This window comes from Jatropha curcas, chromosome 4 (assembly GCF_041381405.1).
Source record: "Jatropha curcas cultivar XTBG-Jc1 chromosome 4, XTBG_Jcur_1.0, whole genome shotgun sequence".
NCBI classification, from domain to species: Eukaryota; Viridiplantae; Streptophyta; class Magnoliopsida; order Malpighiales; family Euphorbiaceae; genus Jatropha; species Jatropha curcas.
In genome coordinates this window covers 819,518-840,003 of record NC_143154.1, presented here as the reverse complement: position 1 = coordinate 840,003, position 20,486 = coordinate 819,518, and the positions used below count along the sequence as shown (strand labels likewise).

Sequence of the window (20,486 nt, the reverse complement as noted above, 5' to 3'; positions counted from 1 at the left end):
ATCTCATAAACCAATTTTATCAATACAACTTTGATAAGGATCTCAAAAAGGAAATGTTCTTTTTATTTTTATAATTAACTGAAAATTCAAGCATTAAACTTAATTATTAGAATGTTAATAATAACAAAAATTACAACAATTTAATTGCTTTGTTTAAAGGTGTAAATTTCCAATTTTTAAAGACTTATTGTAAGTCTTTAATGAATAAAATAATCAAAAGCAAGGGAGAAAAAGAAAGAAGAAATTAAGAAAACAATCCATTAAACATGGTGTAAAAATTTATTAAATAAATTAATAGCATATAATATTTTTAATTGAATTTCTTTTATATTGTATGCGTATATCACTCTCAACTTTTATTTTAATTTCAGTCTTTTTATATATATCACTTTCACTTTATTTGTTTTACAAAAAAAAGAAAAAGAAATAACCTACGAGCTGTAACTCAGTTGAAAATGCAGGTTGGATATATGGAAAGAGTTCTTGGATTCAATCTCCACTAAACACACCTGCAGAAAGAAGCGAATAGTGTTAACTTTGACTAAGCCTCAAGCCGGATTTAATTAGTCCCTGATAATAGGGTCCGCATACCGACAGTTTACACCAAAAAAAGAATAAACGATGCTTATTTAGTAAGTATAATGTAAAAGTTGAGAAAAGAAATGTGAAATTTGTCAAACTTATAAAACAAGTTGGAAAAATGAACATGGACAAACGCATACCGATAGTTTACACTAAAAACAGAAATGATAGCAAAATATTTTGTTAATCAGAAAAAAAATGATGTTTATTTAGTAATTATAATGTAAAGTTGAGAAAAGAAATGTGAAATTTGTCAAACTTATAAAACAAGTTGGAAAAATGAACATGGAAAAATTATTTACAACCTAATTTTATTAAATTCTGTATTGTTAGAGACCTCCAATATCATCACACGTTTACATATATACCTCTAATATCCAATTTTATTAATTTTATTATAATATATATATGTGTGTGATGCATGTCAATATTTCATTTAGAAAATTTGTAAAAATATATTGAAAAGAATAGATAAATTCCAATGTATAAATCCTATATTTTAAAATTTATAATATATAGACTTTCACTTAATATAATATAATCTCTAAAATAAGTTCAGAAGATTCGAATTAAATAAACTTTATTTAAAAGTTTCTGTAAGTAAATAATATAAAAATTATATTTATAAGAATTATTGAAAACAATCTAGAATAGATAGGATTAATTCCAGTTAACATTAAAATTTAATTAATTCAAAGATTACTTATATATAATTAAATAAAAAATCAAATGAATATTTTATCTAAATATATAATATGGGTTATTTTAAAAAAATACACATGAATTTAGGATGAGTTTAATTAAACTACAAGATAATATAAATTTTTTTTAATATTTTACTAAATTTAAATTAACTAAGAAAAATACAAGATAATACTGAACAACTTTTTAAGTAGCGTTTAGCGTTTTGACCAGTCAAAAATTTAAAAGCTACTTAAAAAGTTATTACCGAATACAATCTTGTTCTTTTATTCAAAGGTTTATTTGATTCTACTCACAATTCTTCATAAAAATCAATATAATTTATATATTATAAATTAGTTTTTATAGATAATCTAACATTATTAAAAATTATGAACTCCTTGATTAATTAAACAAAATATAGTACACAAAATAAGTTACATGGTTTCAAGGCATTATAATAATTGATTAAGAATTAAAAATTAAATAATTATCTTTGTATATTTGATTTTGTATAATTATAAATCAAAATTGATTTTTTATATATGATTAATAATTCAAAATAGAATAATTAATAATAATTTACTTTCCATATTTAATTATTTATTCAATTTAAATCTTCTTTCCATATTTAATTAAGAATTGTAAATTAATTTAAATAATTAAATTATCTGTCTACCTTTATTTTAAATAATTACAAAATTGACTATCCTTTTTCGATTGGAAATTTAAAAAATTGAAGATGCATTTTCTGTCTTCTCCTTGAACTTGAACCAGCATTTACAATTGCTAGTTTCAATGAATTTAATTTATTTGAATAGATGGTTCTAAAGCGGTTTTGATTTGTCAAAAATAGAGTAAATTTTAATTTGAACCTAAGGGATTCTGATGCCTAACTTCTCCCCCAACCTTATCAAAAAGAGGTCAATTAAAGTTAGCGGTCTATTTGAACTTTGACATTGACTGTTTATCTTGAGAGAAATTCCGTAGAACCACCCAATAAAATAAAATCACATCAGCGATTTTACTTTTTTTTTTTTTTTTTGAAATATTATTTTAATTAGAGATAGAAAAATTAGTTGTCTTGATTTTTTTGCATAAAATTAATAAAATAATTAATTCTTTTAAATTATAATAAATATAAGAATAATTTGATTAAATTAACTTTTAACTCAAAAATCAAAAGTAACTTATAAATATAGTTATACATTGTATTTAATATAAATAAAAATAATATTAAAAATATATTATTTATTACTATTTTTTTTAAATATTCAAAATAAACTTGTAATTTGGGACGGAGGAAGTATAAATTTACAAGATAACACGCTTAATCTTGTACAAAAGTCTACAGGGATGATGCAAATTTGCAAGAATTGTGAATGATGACATCGAAACTAATTTTTTAGAAGGATTAAATAAATTAAATTAATGCCTTTCGCAGTTGAATATTCAAACCCCTTTACTTAGAGTAATCAATTAGAGAGAGAATTACTATCTAGTCTTTAAACTAGATTGAGACGTCTCCCCAATCAATATTCCCACCTTCCCTTCTGTATAAATAACACCTAACACTTGCTTCCCAGTTTCATTAACAAACCAAAACCAGTTACTCATCAACAGAAAGCAAAAATCAGAAATGATGTTGCGAGCATTAGCAATTCTTTTATCTTTTGTCTCTATGTCAGGAGTCTTGGCTGACGTTAGTTCGCTAATTAGCCGAGAAACGTTCAATGAAATGTTAAAGCATCGTAACGATGGTAATTGCCCTGCAAAAGGGTTTTACACTTACGACGCTTTCATTGCTGCTGCTAAATCATTCGGAGCTTTCGGTACGACGGGTGATCTTGACACTCGTAAAAGAGAGGTTGCTGCTTTTCTGGGCCAAACTTCACAAGAAACTACAGGTTTTTACGTATTCTTAATTTCCAAGTTGACAAATAATTCACTTTTCTTGAATAACTCACTTCAAACATCAGGAATATGTATATTCCTCTTGTTATCATCATCTCAAGTGAGTTAGTGTAGTAAGTTTTTCTGTCATGCTCTAAGTTTTTCTGTCATGTTTTGGACTTGCGAAGGTGGGTGGGCTAGTGCACCAGATGGTCCATATGCTTGGGGTTATTGCTTCAAACAAGAACAAGGCAACCCAGGAGATTACTGTGTTGCAAATCAACAATGGCCATGTGCTCCTGGTAAGAAGTACTATGGACGAGGTCCCATCCAAATTTCTTAGTAAGTTCTACTTCTCTTACCACATAAATGCTTTTCATAGATTAGGATAGGAGGTCCATAACCAACTTTTGCACAAGTTAATATTTATTACGTAGTAATGAATTTCTATTTACTATACTGAAAATAGAGTCTAAGAACTAAATTATTTTGTTTATATGATTTTGAATTTGATATTAATATTATTTTATTTATAGTCCTAACAATTTCAATTTATTATTTATTATTTTATTTGTAGTTAATATTTATTATTCGAGTTTTTTAATTGAGCATACTAACTATTATATTCAATTACTCGGGTGGAAAAAAACACTTGCGGAGTTGATAGCTATGATTTAAGTTAAGAATTCGATCCTCGTAATACAAATTTCTCCTTGTTAGCTCTTTTATCTTTAAAAGCAAGTAAATATTAATTGGGTTTACCGCGAACTTAAAAACGGACACGGCCTAGATAATTTGTGGAAGTATAAAAAAACTATTGTATTCAAATCAAATAATTAATCATTAGGTTTAAAATTAAGGATCAAATATATATAAAAATATATCCATGACTATTGACTTTGACTTATGCAGCAACTATAACTACGGTCCAGCAGGAAGGGCAATAGGCGTAGACTTATTAAACAACCCGGATGCTGTAGCAACCGACCCGACCATATCTTTCAAGACTGCTCTCTGGTTCTGGATGACCCCACAGTCACCAAAACCATCATGCCACGCTGTCATTACTGGCCAATGGAAACCATCTGCCTCAGACACACAAGCGGGTCGGGTTCCCGGATATGGGGTCATCACCAACATAATTAACGGTGGTGTCGAATGCGGTAAAGGGTCGAACCCGCGAGTGGAAGGTCGTATCGGATTCTATAAGAGATACTGTGACATTTTCAAAGTGGGTTATGGCAATAACTTGGACTGCTATAACCAAAGGCCTTTTGGTCAATAGAAATTCTAGTTAAACTGCTGCCATGTCAGCATTGCTAGATGTTTAATTTAAATATAAATAATGCTTAATATGTAATAAATAATGGGTGGGGATAAAATGGTCTTTCGGAGAAGAGGTTTGGTTGACCATGTATCTCAAAGTTAAAAAGTTATAAGCTTGAATTATAATCAGCTTTTAATGACAATACACAAAGTTTACATACCTCCTAAATGAAATCAAAAAATAATTTTTTAGTTCCTGAACTGTTTAGTTATTTTTGTTTCCAATAACTTTTACCTTGATCTTTAGATTTCATGCGGAAATACTAATATCGGAAATACTAATATCGGTACGAAACCCTAATTGGATTCCACTGATGCACATGTAAATAATAATTTTTCTATTATAATTTTCTATATGTTAAATACAACTTCACCATTGATATGCCATTAGAAATAATTTATATGTGCAGAAAATATTAAAGGTAAATAGAATATTAGATGGCTCCTGAAGATTATATGCAGGAAATTTTAAAGAAATACAAAGGTAAATAGAAATTTTCTTTTTCTTAATTTATGAGATGGTTAATGGTTATGAAAAAATGGAATTTGTTACTCAATCAAGTGAGGTTTCAAGATCCGATAACAAGATAAATTAGATAGATAAACGAGGGTTAATTAATTTATACAGCATGCAACAATGAAACTGTCAAGAATCTCACTAATATTAAAATCTCTCTCATCTTAAATTTAGTTAAGAAATCTTCATCTACCAAATATTTGAGTTTCAAGAAAATTATTACTATTTATCTACTGGTTGTGACTTAATTGGCAACGCACGCTGGGTATGTAGGAAGAGCTCTCGGGTTCAATCCATGTTAAACACACCTGCAGAGAGGAGCAAAGAATCTTAACTATGATTACGCCTTCCGAGTCTGGATTAGACTGGTATCTGATAATAAAGTCTCGGTGGTTTAAAATTCCAATTGCTCCCTGCATTTATATATAAGTGTCACCTCACATAACAACTGCACAATCTTGTTTCTGCTAATTTAGAAATGGATTCCCATCGCTTACCTAAATGGTCCAACCTTCAAGCAGAACTCTTATTCACCATCTCCAAGCTCTTAGACACTCCCATAGACCTACTCTCCTTTCGCGCTGTTTGCTCTTCATGGCGATCTTCTTCTATCCGTCTTCCTCCAAAATCTCTGTCTCTACATCTCCCTTTACCTAATGTTCCCAATCAATATATGAATATGTTTGACGTCGATCATGTCCATCTTATCCTCACTGAATCCACAATTTACTCTATCCAACCTCTAAATTAGCTAACCCCACCAAGACTTGGATTATTAAAGCTGAAGAGCTAAAATCTGGTAAGTTTGTTCTTAGAACCCTACTCTCTCGATTCCCATCACATGGATTGGAAGAATCCAACGTTTATTGCTATGGAGTTTATGATGAGTTGCCCAAAGTTTTTCAACATGTTGGATTATAAAGTTTCTGAGATTGGCAATTCTTAGGGACTAAATGAGTTTCCTGACAAAGGTAAAAACAATGTAGTTATTAATTATATAAAGGAAGAGTTGTTTCTTCATCTTTTCATAAGATTGGAGATGGATTTGCAGTGATTATCTTGGATCAGGACGTGAATCTACAAATATGGAAAATTGGAGTTGAAAAATGGACTAATATTAGTCATGAACATCGTATTAATGATGTTAATGAGAAGTGTATATTTACTGATATTATTTTTCCCGATGGGTAATTCTATGCTGTTGATGTTAATGAATTGACTATAACAGTACTGATCCCAAGAATTTTCAGATTACAGATATTGGTCATTTATTACCTTTCCGCTTATGTTCACTTGATAGAGTTGGTTGTGGATTTATTCTTGATAGAAAATATTTATGAAATATTTCCTGTTTATGAAGACAATAATCCACTTCTATGCAACATTTACAAGCTAAACAAGGAGATTTTGTGTTATTCATTGGTGATGATACGTCTTTCTATTGTTTTGCAAATGACCTGCTTGGTCAGAAGGGGAATCATGTTTGTTTCAGAGGAAGAAACGAGTTACGGATTTTTGACTTGGAGATTGACAGTAGCTTGACATTGTTCCCACCATATTAATAGCATTCTGACATTTTCGATCGGCAGCTCAAACACTGATAATCTCTTTTGTATCGACAGGTTGTGGTGTTGTTTTGTTGTTAAGTTGTCTTATTTTCCAGTAATTAAGTATCCATAGAAGTTCATTTGTAAGTTCTAATATATCTCATTATATTATCACTGTTCTGTTTATTTTTTTTTTTTAAATAATAGTTTTCATTAAAGAAAATATTGCAAATTTGCTTCTACAGTGGGCTTAGAACCAGTAAATTATCATCCGAAGTCACTCTTATTAATTGCATTGATGCAATGAAAAGCCATTCTTTATCCTTCTAAATTCCAATTCTTTCCTGCATTTATAACTATCACCTTACCTTTAAAGCATCACATGGTCTTGTCTTTATTGACAGTTCACCTACAGTCCAGCAGGAAAGGAAATAAACTTATATCGGATGACCCGGATGCTGTAGCAACCGACCCGATCTTATCTATCAAGACCATATTACATAAACTTGCCTTCAAGCTTTTTCACTTAAATCTCGTGACACTTTCAATTTCGAGGGAAACTTATTGTGCTCCTAAAATACCATTTTTTATATCTTTTGGAACTAAAATTTTTAGGGTTCTTCTTCTCAAAAATTTTGATTTGACGTGTGTTACCACAATTTTTGAAATGAACCGTAAACCATCTAACAGTTATTTAATTGATTTAATATTGTAAATTAAAATATTCAAGTTAAATTTTTTAATAAGTTTAATTATATAAATTGAAATGTTTATGTAAAATAATAAATCTTAAATAGATAACTAAAATTAAATACTATGTTATATAACTTCTATTCAAGAAGAGATTTTACATTTGTAAACTTATCCTAAAAGCAAAAAATTTTCACATACTCTTAGACAAGGAGAGTAACCACTAACTAAATCATACTTAATTAACATACACTCCAAAACACAATTAGAGGCAAAAACTAGTTTTGAGGACATACTCCTACAAGCCAAGAGTTAACCATAAAAAAACTCTATAAGAGGGAGAGAGAGGAAATTGCATTACATGACTAATTGACAAAAGCAGAAATTATATTAGAATTAATGAACTCTTTATTTTTATTTTTATTTTTTTGGATATTTCCATGAGATGTTCAGACCCGTGTCTATTTTAATAGTTCACGGTAAGCCCGATTAATCCTCGCTCGTTCTCATAGGCAAATCAATCTTTTATTGGCCACTTGGTTTGCTTGCTTACTAATTACCATGATTAGAGGTGCAACTAATGGACATAACATAGGATTGATGACCCATTTTGAAAGTGGACTTGTTTGGGAAGAAGAAGAAGAAAACTAAATTTCAAAATTTTAGTTGATGTCCTCCTCTTCCTTTTAGTATTGCCACTTACTTTTCTTCTACTTCCTCCACAAAATCTTGCATAAAGTTCATTTGTTGGTTATAGAAAGAATAAACATCCTCTTCTAGTAGAGGATATGAAGATGTAATTTGGGATGCCATAACCTCTTCCATGGCTGCCCTTTCCTCCAACACTCTCAATGGCGTTGCCTTTCGGTATATCTTGCAGAGCACTATGTCCTGCACCAAATATGTTTGTATGTTGAGAGGGGCAAATATATGTTTAATAATTTTTTAAAATTAATTAAAACAAAAAATAAAATCTAACACGTTTTAACAAAAAAAAATTGCAAGAAATACAAATCAAAATTATAGGAATTTTGTAATCATAACTATTTTAGTATTTAAGGTTTTCCTCTTAAATTTTTAGGGCTACAAAACACGAATAATCATTCATTTGACTCACTAAATTGGTGGAAATAACTGTGGTCGAGGGAGGAGTCCAACCCAAGACTTCGCACTTCTCACATAAGTAAGAAGACCAATCAAATTATCACCCGAATGGCTTAGCATTTTTATCTTTAATTTTAGAAAACTTTACTTAAGAGTATAATTTTAATCTTTCAAACCTTAGGTAAGGAGCAGGCAGTGGGCAATCTATACTCATTCATGACCCAATCAGTTTTGCAGCCTTTTGGTGCTCTCCCAGTGTAGAAAACCAAAGTCTTTCTAAGACCCAATAACCTTTTCGGATCCGTCAAGCACCGGATGGGCCGGTCCGACCCAGTTGCCTTCCAATAACCAGTTGCAGTAATTCTGCTGGGCCTTCCGCCATGCCCATTCTTCCTTTCTCTTGGGACAAAGAAATACCATTCTCTCTCCCCTGTTTTTGCCAGCCCTATAATTGTATTTATGGCAGTAGATTAGGATATAATTAAAATGTCATATGCACTAATTAGTAATAGTTCAATTTAATTAAATTAAATAAATCAATAGCTCCTTAAATAGCTAGGAGAAAATACTTGTCTGTATTTGATGTACGGGTAGTCTCATATACCAAGTTAAATAAAAAAAAAAAAAATTTTTAAATATTATTTTATCTTTTTTTTTTTTATTGTATGACCAGAAAGACACTCGTTTGAATTAAAATATTATTTGTGATTCTTTTGACATATAGGTGAGCCTATTCACCGAGTGTAGATAAGTCTATACAAGTGTTTTAGCTCATTTATAGCTGTAAACAAATGGAATAATATAATCCGAATGGATGGGTAAACTAGTTTAAGAATATCTATGAATGCAATAAACCGAAGAATATATATAATCCTTAATGAATTACCTGGTAAATCCCAAGGTGCATGGTGATATATGTCCAAGAAAGTAATGATATTAGAACAAAAATGTTTTCCTAAAACCATCTTCTTAAGGTAAAAATCCAAGAGCTCTTCTTCTGTTGGATGGAACCTGAAGCCAGGAAGCTGTCCAAACTCCATTGAAGGTGATACATAAACTTCAGGAAGCTGTCCAAACTCCATTGAAGGTGATACATAAACTTCTGAGTATGAAATTAAGTTGGCATATAAGTGCACAAGACAAGAGAGCAATGAAAAGCCTCCATATATATAAACATATGTGTACAAATATGAAATGAAAAGTTGAAAGAAGAATGATTAGGGTAATAAAAAGAAAATTGAAATTCAATTCAAAAAAGGGTCAAGCAGTGGGTCTCACGCGGTTTTGTTGGATGACCATTGACGTGAATGGACCATAGTTTATTCTTCACTTAGTTGCTACAGCCAAGTACGAGAATTGAAAATTGCAAAAGGGGAGAATAGACCTACATTGATGACTGTAGCTGTGGTTTCCTTCTTCTTTCTTGGCTACTTCTGAGACGAAACAAATTTTATTTAAAGAGAGAGTATTATTTATTATTGAAAATAGACAATCCTGAGGATTCTTTGTTTTCTTTTGCTACATATGTTTTGATTTGACAAAGGCATACACTAGTGAAAGAAAGAAATGAAGAAAAAGCTATAAGCTTTAATCTTTTAAAAGATCGAAAAAATTGTGTGTTTTCCACGAAATTTCTTGTTCATATCAGTCTATTCTGAATTGCCCACAATTATTAAATGATGAATGATGCCTATCTTGAGTGATAAGGTTGTTGTCCGGTCGGGTAGGAACGAAGCTAAGATTAAATATAAAAAGGCAGACTTTAAAGAAAATTATTTGCCTAGACTGAGTCCATGACTCCATTCATGGACCAAAGCAACTAAATCAAGAATTTTTTAAAAATTATTTCTATTTTATCTCTTTTTTTTTTTCAAGTGTATGGTTAGATTATCCTCGTTTCGATAAAAAAATTTATATGACTCGGTATAAATAAGTTTTTTTCGACTTCCCCTTCGCCTCTCCACAAGTTTGTCAATATAGGTTACGGTTTCGGTTCGGTTTGGAACTGAACGGTTTTAATTCCGGTTTCTCAATGGTTTCAAAATCGACGGTTCCGGCGGGTTCTCCGACCGATTTTTAAATGGTTCCGGCCGGTTTCAGATTGAATTAGAACCGTTGGTTCCGACTGAAGCTGGAACCGCCGGTTCACGGTTCCAAAATTGGTGGAACCAGAACCAAAATGATTTAGACCGGTTCTGGTTCCGGTTCACACCGGTTCTGATTGCGGTTCCCATCAGTTCGGAACCGATGGTTCTGGTTCCGAAAACCGAATTTTAGCCACCCCTATGTTAATATATAGCATATCTCATTGGAAAAAAAAAAAAAGTTCGCAATTAAGATGAGATTTGTATTATGTATAAATTATTATGGATTCAAGTCTAAATAACAATTACTTGACATTTATTCTATTTCTAAGCATACCTTGGTTTGGAATAAAATCATGGTCAATGGTTCTAGATTATAGACCATAGCATAACCATATGCTTATGGTTCAATTCCGGTTCCTTGTTTTTTATAAATGAAACCAATGGCTGTTGTTCGAAACTATAAAAGAAAAGAATAAAAATTATTTAAATTAAAAACTATCAATGAAACTTTCAATTTATTTTCTATTTTGTTATAATTTTTTTAAATAAATGTTAAGATTTTTTACTAAAATCATTTAAAATTTTCATTACTATTATTAGCATCACCATTATTATTTATTTATTTATTTATTCATGATACAAAACTAAAAGAATCAAAAATTTTAAGAAAAAATTGAAAAAAGTTATTTAACTTAATCATTAAATTGAAATCGAACTAAAATCAAACGGCTCTAAAACTGCCACATATTAAAAATTAAAAAATAACAATTAAAAAATAATATTCATTTATTTATTCATTTAGTAGTGACAGAGAAACAGTATTATTGATAAGAGAAATAACAATCACGTACTTGTATAACAATAATAGAAAATTCAAACATTACAAACAATTTTTGTTCTCTTAATTAACATCAACCATTAATTCAAATATTTTTGAGATTTCGATGAATATAAGTTTGGCAATATTAAAAATGAAAAATATATTAATAATTAATACGCTTTAATTTGTAAAATTCATCTATTCAATGTACAAACTCGTAAGATCACAACTATTAAATAAAAATTCTATTTATTCAATTTGCTCGTATGGCCCATAACAAAAGTAATTAAAATTAAAAAAAAAAATAACAATTAAAAATAATATTTTTATTAGAAGATATTGATAGAATTACTCATTTATTATTAGTGGATATGGAATATGTTTGGATCCAAAAATAGGTTATGCCTTAAGGAGCAAAAGGCCTTTGATTGTAGCAATCCAGGTTTCCCCCTGTACTCACTCCCAAAATGCCACTGTATCTTCTGTAAAACCCAATTCTGCTTTCCACCTTATCATTAGCACCTTGTCCGCACTCAAGTCCTCCGTTGATTATGTTGGTGATCACACCGTAGCCTGGGACCCTATTAGCTGCCCTATCTGCATCAGACGGTGTCCATTGTCCAATGATAACGTTGTGGCTTGATGGCTTGTTTCCCTGTGGGGTCATCCAAAACCATATGGCTGTCTTAAATGATATCACCGGGTCGGTTGCTACCAAATCCGGATTGTTTATTAGATCTTCCCTAAGAGCTCTACCCGCTAGCCCATAGTTGTAGTTGCTGAGAAAGTCAACAAGTCAACAGTCAACAGTCACAATCAACCATTGTCTGAATTTGTGTTTTACAAGGAGAGGAAAGCTCTAAAAAATAAGAACTACATGCACATTCTAAGATATGTTACAATAATCCGCATTAGGTAATAAAAAATATTTACTTAGACCAAATTTATTGTCTTACCTATGGATTAAACTAAAGTATAAAGGTCTCAAGTCCGAGTTTTAAAAATGAAAATTGCTACTATATGGGTCAAACAATATTTAAACTGAACGTAATTAGAATCTAATGGGCTTTCGAACATCGGTGGTTTATAGACAGAAAAAAAAAAAAAAAAAAACTAATCCGTGGTATAATTTTGTCGCTTAAAAAAAAAACTATAGACAGAGAAAATTGTAACTCACTGAGTGAGTTGAATTGGCCCTCGGCCATAGTATTGTCTACCAGCAGGGCATGGCCATTCACTTGATGAACAATAAGTTTGACGATCATTTTCCCTAACAAAGCAATATCCCCATGCATATGGTCCATCTGGTGCACTTGGCCATCCTCCTGTGAACATACCCAAATTAACAATCCTCACAAACTATGTTCTACGAAAGTAGAAATGAAGACGTTTAAAATATAATTTTATACGGAAAAATGGTATTTTATAAGGAAAACAGACAGGGAAAAACGATTCGGCAGCTCCCATGGCCAGGACTTTCGGTGCATCATAGACTACATATCCAAAACAAAGAAAAAAATAAGGAGAGATTGTACAGGGTACATTAACTAACCTGTAGTCTCATGAGAAGTTTGAGCCAAGAAAGCGGCAAGCTCTCTTTTACGCGTATCAAGATCTCCAGATGTGCCAAAGCCATTAAAGGACCTTGCAGCAGAAATAAAAGCATTGTAAGTGTAGAATCCATTACTCTGGCATCTTGGGTCATTTCGATACTTAAGCATTTGATCGAAAAGAGCTGGAGTAATTATGCTGCTAACGTCTCCACCACCACCGCTAGGAGTTGGTGTAGGGGTTGAGCCACCGCCACTGCCGCTGCCAGGACACTGGCTTTGGCAATTACCAGCACCACAGTACTCAGGTGTGTTGCCACACCAACCAAATTGGCTACAACATAACCCGTTTGGACATTGAGCATTATTAGCTTGTCTTCCACATTGTTCTGCTGAAGTTTCAACCAAGAACGAAGCTAAAGTGAAGAGGATAAAAGTGTACAACTTCATATTTTTCAAATGATTTTTGTGGTGAGAATAATGAAAAAGAAAGGCAATATATAGACAGATAATTGACAGAGTAGCGTTTTGGATACCTATGACTTTTCAATTCAACAAGGGAGGCTGACTACTTCATCTTCCATTGATTTAGCGTATCTTCCATAGAAAACTCTGTATCTTTATACGTAGGAGAAGAAATTCGACAGGCTGGACCGATCGGAAAAAAATGAATAAAACTTATTTTTTTTAAAAAAAGATCAGAATAGGATTAATTGATAAATTGAGTCATTATTTTTAATTTTAAGAATCAGTTGTTCTTCATTATTCATAAGAGTTGGATTAATGAGAGTCAGATTTATGACAAATACAGATGTAAAACCATAATTTTCTTTCACTACATACAACAAAAAAAAAAAAAAATATATATATATATATATATATATATATATATATATATATATAAACTGTGAAAATGAAATACACACGGATTGTGGCTCGGTTGTCAACGCAGGTTAGGCATTTGGGAAGAGTTTCAATCGCCACTAAATGGTCCTGCAGGAAAGGGCAGATATCTTTAACTGTAACTAAACCCCAAACCGGATTACGCAGTACTGGTAATAGAGTTTGGATAACTATGATTTGAAAAAAAAAATTTGAAGATAGAAATAAGAAAATTAGAGTAGGATAAGGTGGAGCAAGAGCCTTTGTCAAGTTTGGGCGCAACACGGTTTCTCTGATAGGATAGGAACCGGTCTTTAACTTGCCGTGATTAATTTATGGATAGCGTCTTCACTTTCCAATGGAAGTCCTTTCCATGTTTAGTTAACTTAAGTCCATATTTAGATTATATTAGACAATGATAATAATTAATTATAAAATAATATTTCCTTCCTCTCATAATTCATTTCATGATTTCACATACACATGAATTAAAAAATTTTAATTAATAAAATTAAATTATAATTTTTGCTTATTTTTCATAATATGCCTTTAGGTTAATATCCACAAAAATTAAATGATATTAAATTATTCTCAAAATTAATCGAACATTTGATTAAATAGAATTTTATTAAAAGACTAGAACTTGATATGTTAATTTTATTTATTTCAAGATTTCATTAATAACGATATAATAATTTTAAAATCATCATCAATTTTCATATTATTTATTTTTTTTTACCACAATTATCATGTGATTTAAATTATAATTAAGGTTTTAAAAAATTTAACCAAAAGTTTACATTGATGAAAGTATAATTTTGAGCTTTACATTTTTTTTTCATGATTAATTGATGGCTAAGTGTAGTGGAAATTCAAATAATTTATATATATCTTCATAAATTTCCAATAGTAAAAGAATCTTAATGCATAAATTTGAATATTCGATATCTCAATTAAGTTTTTTTTTTTTTTTTTTTTTTTTTTGAATATTTAGGTTATTGTGGTTTGAATTGGATCCAACATTTTTGTCCAACTAAGTGGATAATAAGCTAATTTGTTGACTGGGCTTAGACCTTCAGCAAGGTCTGATTTAGGACATTAATTGATCCAATCCAAAGTTTAGAGACTAAAGCTAGCCTTGTTTGCTTTGGGAATATTTTTACAATTATGTCCTTCCAATGACTATAAAAATGAGGATAAAAATGTGAAGTTGATTGTAAATCAGTCCGATCTGATTTGATTGGTCTTCCTATCTTTCGTAAAAGATGCAGGGCGTGAGAGATACTCCATTACAAAGATTATCACCGATTTTGTGAATGTTATTCAAAGCGGAAAGTTGTCCCTTATTGTTTGATAACCATCAATTTGAATTATATCATCGAGTTATTTCATTTTGTTTTGGAAGTTATATATAATTAAATATATTGCAATAATAATATTAAAATTAAATTTCTTAATAACAATACGAAATAACAACCAAAATTAAATTTTCGAATTAAATTCAAAATAAGTTTATATTAAAGAAAAAAGCAATAATTTAAAAATCACTAAATATGTAAACAATTTAATATTTATATCCAAAATTGCAAAACAAATAATTAACTCGAATAATACATAATTGTACATACGGGTTGAGTTAGATCTGCGGGTTTATCTAATGAATCCGTGATCCAACCCAAGCTGTAGATTATAAAGATGACTCATCCAACCCAATCCATTATATCTTCAAACTTACAAGGTTAGGTTGGGTTGGTTTAAGTCAAATTAGAACGGGTCATGTGTAGCTCTAATGACTCATCCAGGACTAGTGTTCTCTTTTTCCTCCTTTTTCTCTTTTTAGAAATAAAAGAAAAGATATTATACAATATTGGTGGAGGTATATAGATCTTACAGATTGTTTAATTTAGCTGTTCATATCAACTAATAGCTGATAGCGATTAGCCGATGCATATTGATGTTTAATAAAATTTTGATAGCAATTTCTATTGAAATATAAAGTGATAATTTAAGCTATGATTATTTTTATATATTATGTATATATATTTTAAAATTTTAAAGTAAATATATTATTCTTATTTTATTATATAATATAAATAAAAATATAGTTAAATTTTTAAATATTATTTAATAAAATATTAGTAATTTTATTTAATAATATTTTTTATGCTATTAATAAAATTCAAATATAATATAAATACAAATCAACTATCAGTCATATAAAAAAAAACTCCAAAACATAGCTAATGGAATCACAACTTATTATCAATTATCAACTATCAATTGCTAATTTAAAAGCTTCCTAAATGCCTAAAATTCAATTCTTAGATACGAATCAGCTATCAACCATATAAAATAGTTGAACAAAATATCTTCGTAAACATTTAAATGCATAAGTTAGGCAGTGGTTTGCATTTATTTTAATTTTAATTTTAATTTTATTTTGAAGTTTATCCTAATAACTATCGTTATCTAAATGCACAAGCATATGTCCATGTGATTGGTGGGTTTGTAGAAACATTATAATGATATGACGAAAGACCCACTTCATTAGTGCAAAACTTACATGGTTCAAAGCTCACATATTTATACACACTATAGCCAAACAAGAAGATGATGGCATATGATATGCCCTTCCCACCATACCGCAAAAGATTAATTTGGTGGCATACACTATGTTTAAAGATAATTACATATACAAATTTAAATTTTTATTATTATTTTTTTAAAATCAAATGGTGTTAATTTCCTTTGATCGGCAGAGTGATGTTCTTACTATTCCACTAAGCATTTCTTATTCCACTAAGCATTTCTTAAAAATTAAATTGTTATTCTTATCCTTACATAAATTATGATTTTTTATTATTTTGACCAACCCTTTATTGATACAAAAATTTTTGCATCTCCACATGTATATACTTCCCGTGAATCAAACTTGTCTTCTCAAAGAATAGTCACACCACATGAATGTGAGCTGACGTGTAATAGGATCAATTGATAGCCAAATAAACAACAAACCGATGGAATTTAGATAGGTATCGCGTGTTATGAGGTCAATTTAAATTTCAAATAAGTAATAAACTGATAGACTCTAGATAAATGCCGTAATTAATAAGAAAAAAAATTTTTAAATAGTAATTAACAAAAGTAAAAATTTTGATTAAATTTACCGAAACTCTCAAAATTCAGGCTTTTTATTGATAATTTAGTAAAAAAAAATAATATGATTACCATGACATATAATACTAAATATACCTTGGAATTACTTTTGCATTCGTCTAATCTTTAAAATCTGAAAGTCACAAAACCTTGTGTTTAAAACTCAACAATGATATTTGATTTACTTGAATAAGTCAGAAAGGCAAGTTTAGATCCTCGACGTCGATATCATTGTTTGTTGCTTCTTAAACCAAAATCACTACCGTCAAAAATTTATAATTTATATTAAGATATAATTTTAGAAGAAGATTTTTTAAATTTGCTGACAATTAAAAATCTAGTTGTCATTCAAAGAAAAAGATAGTGGGAAATCAGTGGAAGCACAGAGATCTTTCCGTGGTGAAAATCTAGTTGTCATTCAAAGAAAAAGATAGTTGGAACTTGGAAATCAGTGGAAGCACAGAGATATTTCCATGGTGTCTTTCCCTTATCTGTGTAGATCCAAAAACCTAGTTATTCAAAGAAAAATTTAGTAAATTTGATGAAGCGTAGAGATCTGCAGTGTTTCTTTGCATCGTTGAAGCACAAATAATTACTTAATTATCTGATTTTTCTTTTAATTTCTGGAAAAATTAAAAACAATTTATATTTTAGTTGAAAGGATTGGGATTTGCTTGATGAGTAGAAGAAAAGATAGGCAATTTAAGGGTGAAATTAAGGTCAATTCTGTCATTTTATATGTTTTTAACGTCTAAAATGATAAATATTGAACAAAGGACAATATAATATAATGGACTCAAAATATAAAAATATAAAAGTTTATTTCTAAAAATATAAAGGTAAAGTAATTTTTTCGGATGTAACACATGTAGGGATAACAATTTAAACCCGATCCGATTTTAGCGGATTTGGATAGTATCTTTACTATTTGTAGCGGGTTCAAGTTCAAGTACGCGGTACCCGCTATCCATTACCTATTTAATAAATATTCAAAATATTTAAAATAATTATTTTTTAAATAAAAAAAAATTATATAAACACCCTTTTAAATTATAATTTATACAATAATTATTTAATATTTATATTATATTTTTTATTAAATCGAAATAAATAATTTTATAGCTTTTATATATTTTTATTTTAAAAATATTAAAATTAAAATTAATTTTAATGCTAAACGGATTTTTAGATGGGTTCAGATTTTAAATTGAATTTTTAAATGAATTTGAAACAGATTCAAATTTATAATCAGCGTAGATTCGAATATTCATTTTACACTCTTACCCAATCCATTACCATCCCTAAACAGTGATATAGGATTCTAATAATATTTTACAAACAAGACGGAAACATTATAATCCTAGCTTACCTAATAACGACAAATTGACAATGCTTGCATGTTCTCCACGTGGACCGCACCTGATAAGGGCAAAATCTTCAACTTGGCACATACTTCACGTTCACGGTGGAGTAAACAATTAATTGACGCCAGATTTAGTGCCTTGAACGGTGCAAGTCTACTCAGCTCTTCCCCATATTCCGCCGTATACGGCTTAAAGAAACACTCTCCTTCCACACGGCTACGCGTCTAATTTGCAAAAACTAGTTAGCACCCATATGGAACATGAGTGCTGCTTTTTTGTAACCAAAAACCGAATACTGCCATAAACAGTTATTTTCCATGGAAATATTCAATTTCATTAATCAAACCTCTCTTAATAAAATAATGTATTCTTCTAAAAAAAATAAAAAATAATGTAAATAAACATATATCTATTAATTTATTAGTAACCAATATCACCGGCCAGATCATCAATTATCTCCAACAATATTTATAAATAGTCGGCAAATATAATAATTTATGATATATATTTTCTCATATTTAATAAACATAAATAAGTTTTTATAACTTTAAGCATTTTATGATCTTGGTAAGTAGAAAGTTTTTTTTAATAATTTCTTTTATTAAATTTTGTCAGTTGAAGGTAAAGATAAGTAAAAAATATAAAAATTTTAGAATAAACTGCTATTTAATACTTGAATTATACACAATTTAAATTAGCATTTAATGTGAGTAAAAAAGTGCACAAAAATGAAAGGTAGACTCCGTTCCGTAGCAGTAACATTTAAAATAACGTTTATTATTTTTACTCTAATTAAAATACTTTTTTATTATTTATAATGTTTGACAACGTCACGGTTATACACAGTTATTTAGAGTTTAAAAGAATTAGATTATCAAATGTAATAGAGGAAAATGACGATCGATTGTAAATTTCTTTTTCGTAATTATTTTTCATCCTTTTGTTTGGATATAGTGAAGAAAAATAATAAATTTTAGAGGAAAGAAACTATTATTATTATAAAGGTTTAATTAATAAAAAAATCCTAAACTTATTTTTAATTTTGTCAATTAATATTCATGTACTTATTTTTTATTGTCAGTTATCGTCTATGTCTAGAGTCTGATCGGGTGTAATCGAGTGATGCAGCTACATGAGCAAAGAAATTCTTTCTAGCTAGCTTGCAAGTGAAATGCTAAGGGGATTGTCTTAAGAACACAATTTTTCAACTTAGAGATTCTAAAAGCAAACTATCAAATAAATAACAAACTGATGGACTCTAGCTAGAGAGTGTAATTGACAAAAAAAAAAAAAAAAAAAAAAAAAAAAAGCAAACTGTCAAATAAATAACAAATTGATGGACTCTGGATGAAGAGTGTAATTCAAAAAAAAAAAAAAAGTATGAGATTACAATTGCCAAAATTAAAAATATTAATTAAATCTGTTAAAAAGTATGAAAGGTCAGATATTCATCTATTTTTAAACAATAATATGTGATTCTAGTTATTTTGAAATATTTAAATAATTTAATAAAAATAAATGAAATTTTCTTTTAACTCCATTTTCTTTCCAATAGAGAGATTCAAAACATACATGTTCATATGGAAAATAAATAAAATATTACTCCAATATTTTTCTTCCATTTTCTAAATATAGTTTTTTCATATTTATTTTTCTTAAAAAAAGAAATACTCTCGTCCAAAATACAATAATTGAAAATTCTTAAAATGATTAAACAGCTATTAAAATAGATAATATTGGTATATCTGACGCAAAAGGCTAAAGCTATTTAAGTAACACAAAAGGAAAGCACTATACAAATATATATAATTAACTCACCCTTCAACTAATTAGATAGTGGAATTTTTTTTTTTTTTTTTTTTTTTTTATAAATTAAATTGACTTGCAAGCCGTTGATGACTTACCATTACTATGTCATACACATGATGTCATATCAACAAAAATCATGTATATTTTATTAATTATATATCATATTATATTTTCACATTCTAAAAATAATATTTTATATTTAATTGTTGACATCAGTGGCAGACTCAACTAAAGTTAGGAAAAATTAATAAATTTAAAAAAATTAGGAAGAAAAATAAAAAAAAAAGTTTACATTAATTTATAAAGCATTAATTAATAAAAAAAAAATTTAGACAAGTGGGCGGTAGCCACCCCTTACCACCCAAGTTTCCTCATTGGTTGAAATTATAATCTATGACATATATTTGGCTGAATAAAAAAAAAGCCTCAATTTTAAATATTTATAAATAAATTCTACATTTATAGTTCATTTGGAACA

General features: G+C 29.2%; 3 protein-coding genes across 3 annotated transcripts; 1 reads left to right on the top strand and 2 right to left on the bottom strand.

Moving 5' to 3' along the window:
* The first annotated feature begins 2,849 nt into the window (after positions 1–2,849).
* LOC105628538 (endochitinase) lies at positions 2,850–4,674 on the top strand. The gene is made up of 3 exons (XM_012209963.4): positions 2,850–3,170; positions 3,345–3,498; positions 4,069–4,674. The coding sequence occupies exons 1-3, from the start codon at positions 2,903–2,905 to the stop codon at positions 4,439–4,441; spliced, it is 795 nt and encodes a 264-aa protein (XP_012065353.1). The 5' UTR covers positions 2,850–2,902; the 3' UTR covers positions 4,442–4,674.
* A 2,666-nt stretch (positions 4,675–7,340) lies between these two features.
* On the bottom strand, positions 7,341–9,807 carry LOC105628609 (NAC domain-containing protein 6). The gene is made up of 4 exons (XM_089720486.1): positions 9,619–9,807; positions 9,227–9,442; positions 8,517–8,785; positions 7,341–8,127 (listed from the first exon to the last, which is right to left on the bottom strand). Exons 2-4 carry the CDS (start codon positions 9,420–9,422, stop codon positions 7,936–7,938), a joined length of 657 nt encoding a protein of 218 aa, XP_089576612.1. The 5' UTR covers positions 9,423–9,442; positions 9,619–9,807; the 3' UTR covers positions 7,341–7,935.
* Positions 9,808–11,552: 1,745 nt separating this feature from the next.
* On the bottom strand, positions 11,553–13,289 carry LOC105628541 (endochitinase). Its single transcript, XM_012209964.3, has 3 exons — positions 12,800–13,289; positions 12,425–12,572; positions 11,553–12,026 (listed from the first exon to the last, which is right to left on the bottom strand). The coding sequence occupies exons 1-3, from the start codon at positions 13,245–13,247 to the stop codon at positions 11,654–11,656; spliced, it is 969 nt and encodes a 322-aa protein (XP_012065354.1). The 5' UTR covers positions 13,248–13,289; the 3' UTR covers positions 11,553–11,653.
* Positions 13,290–20,486: the final 7,197 nt, after the last annotated feature.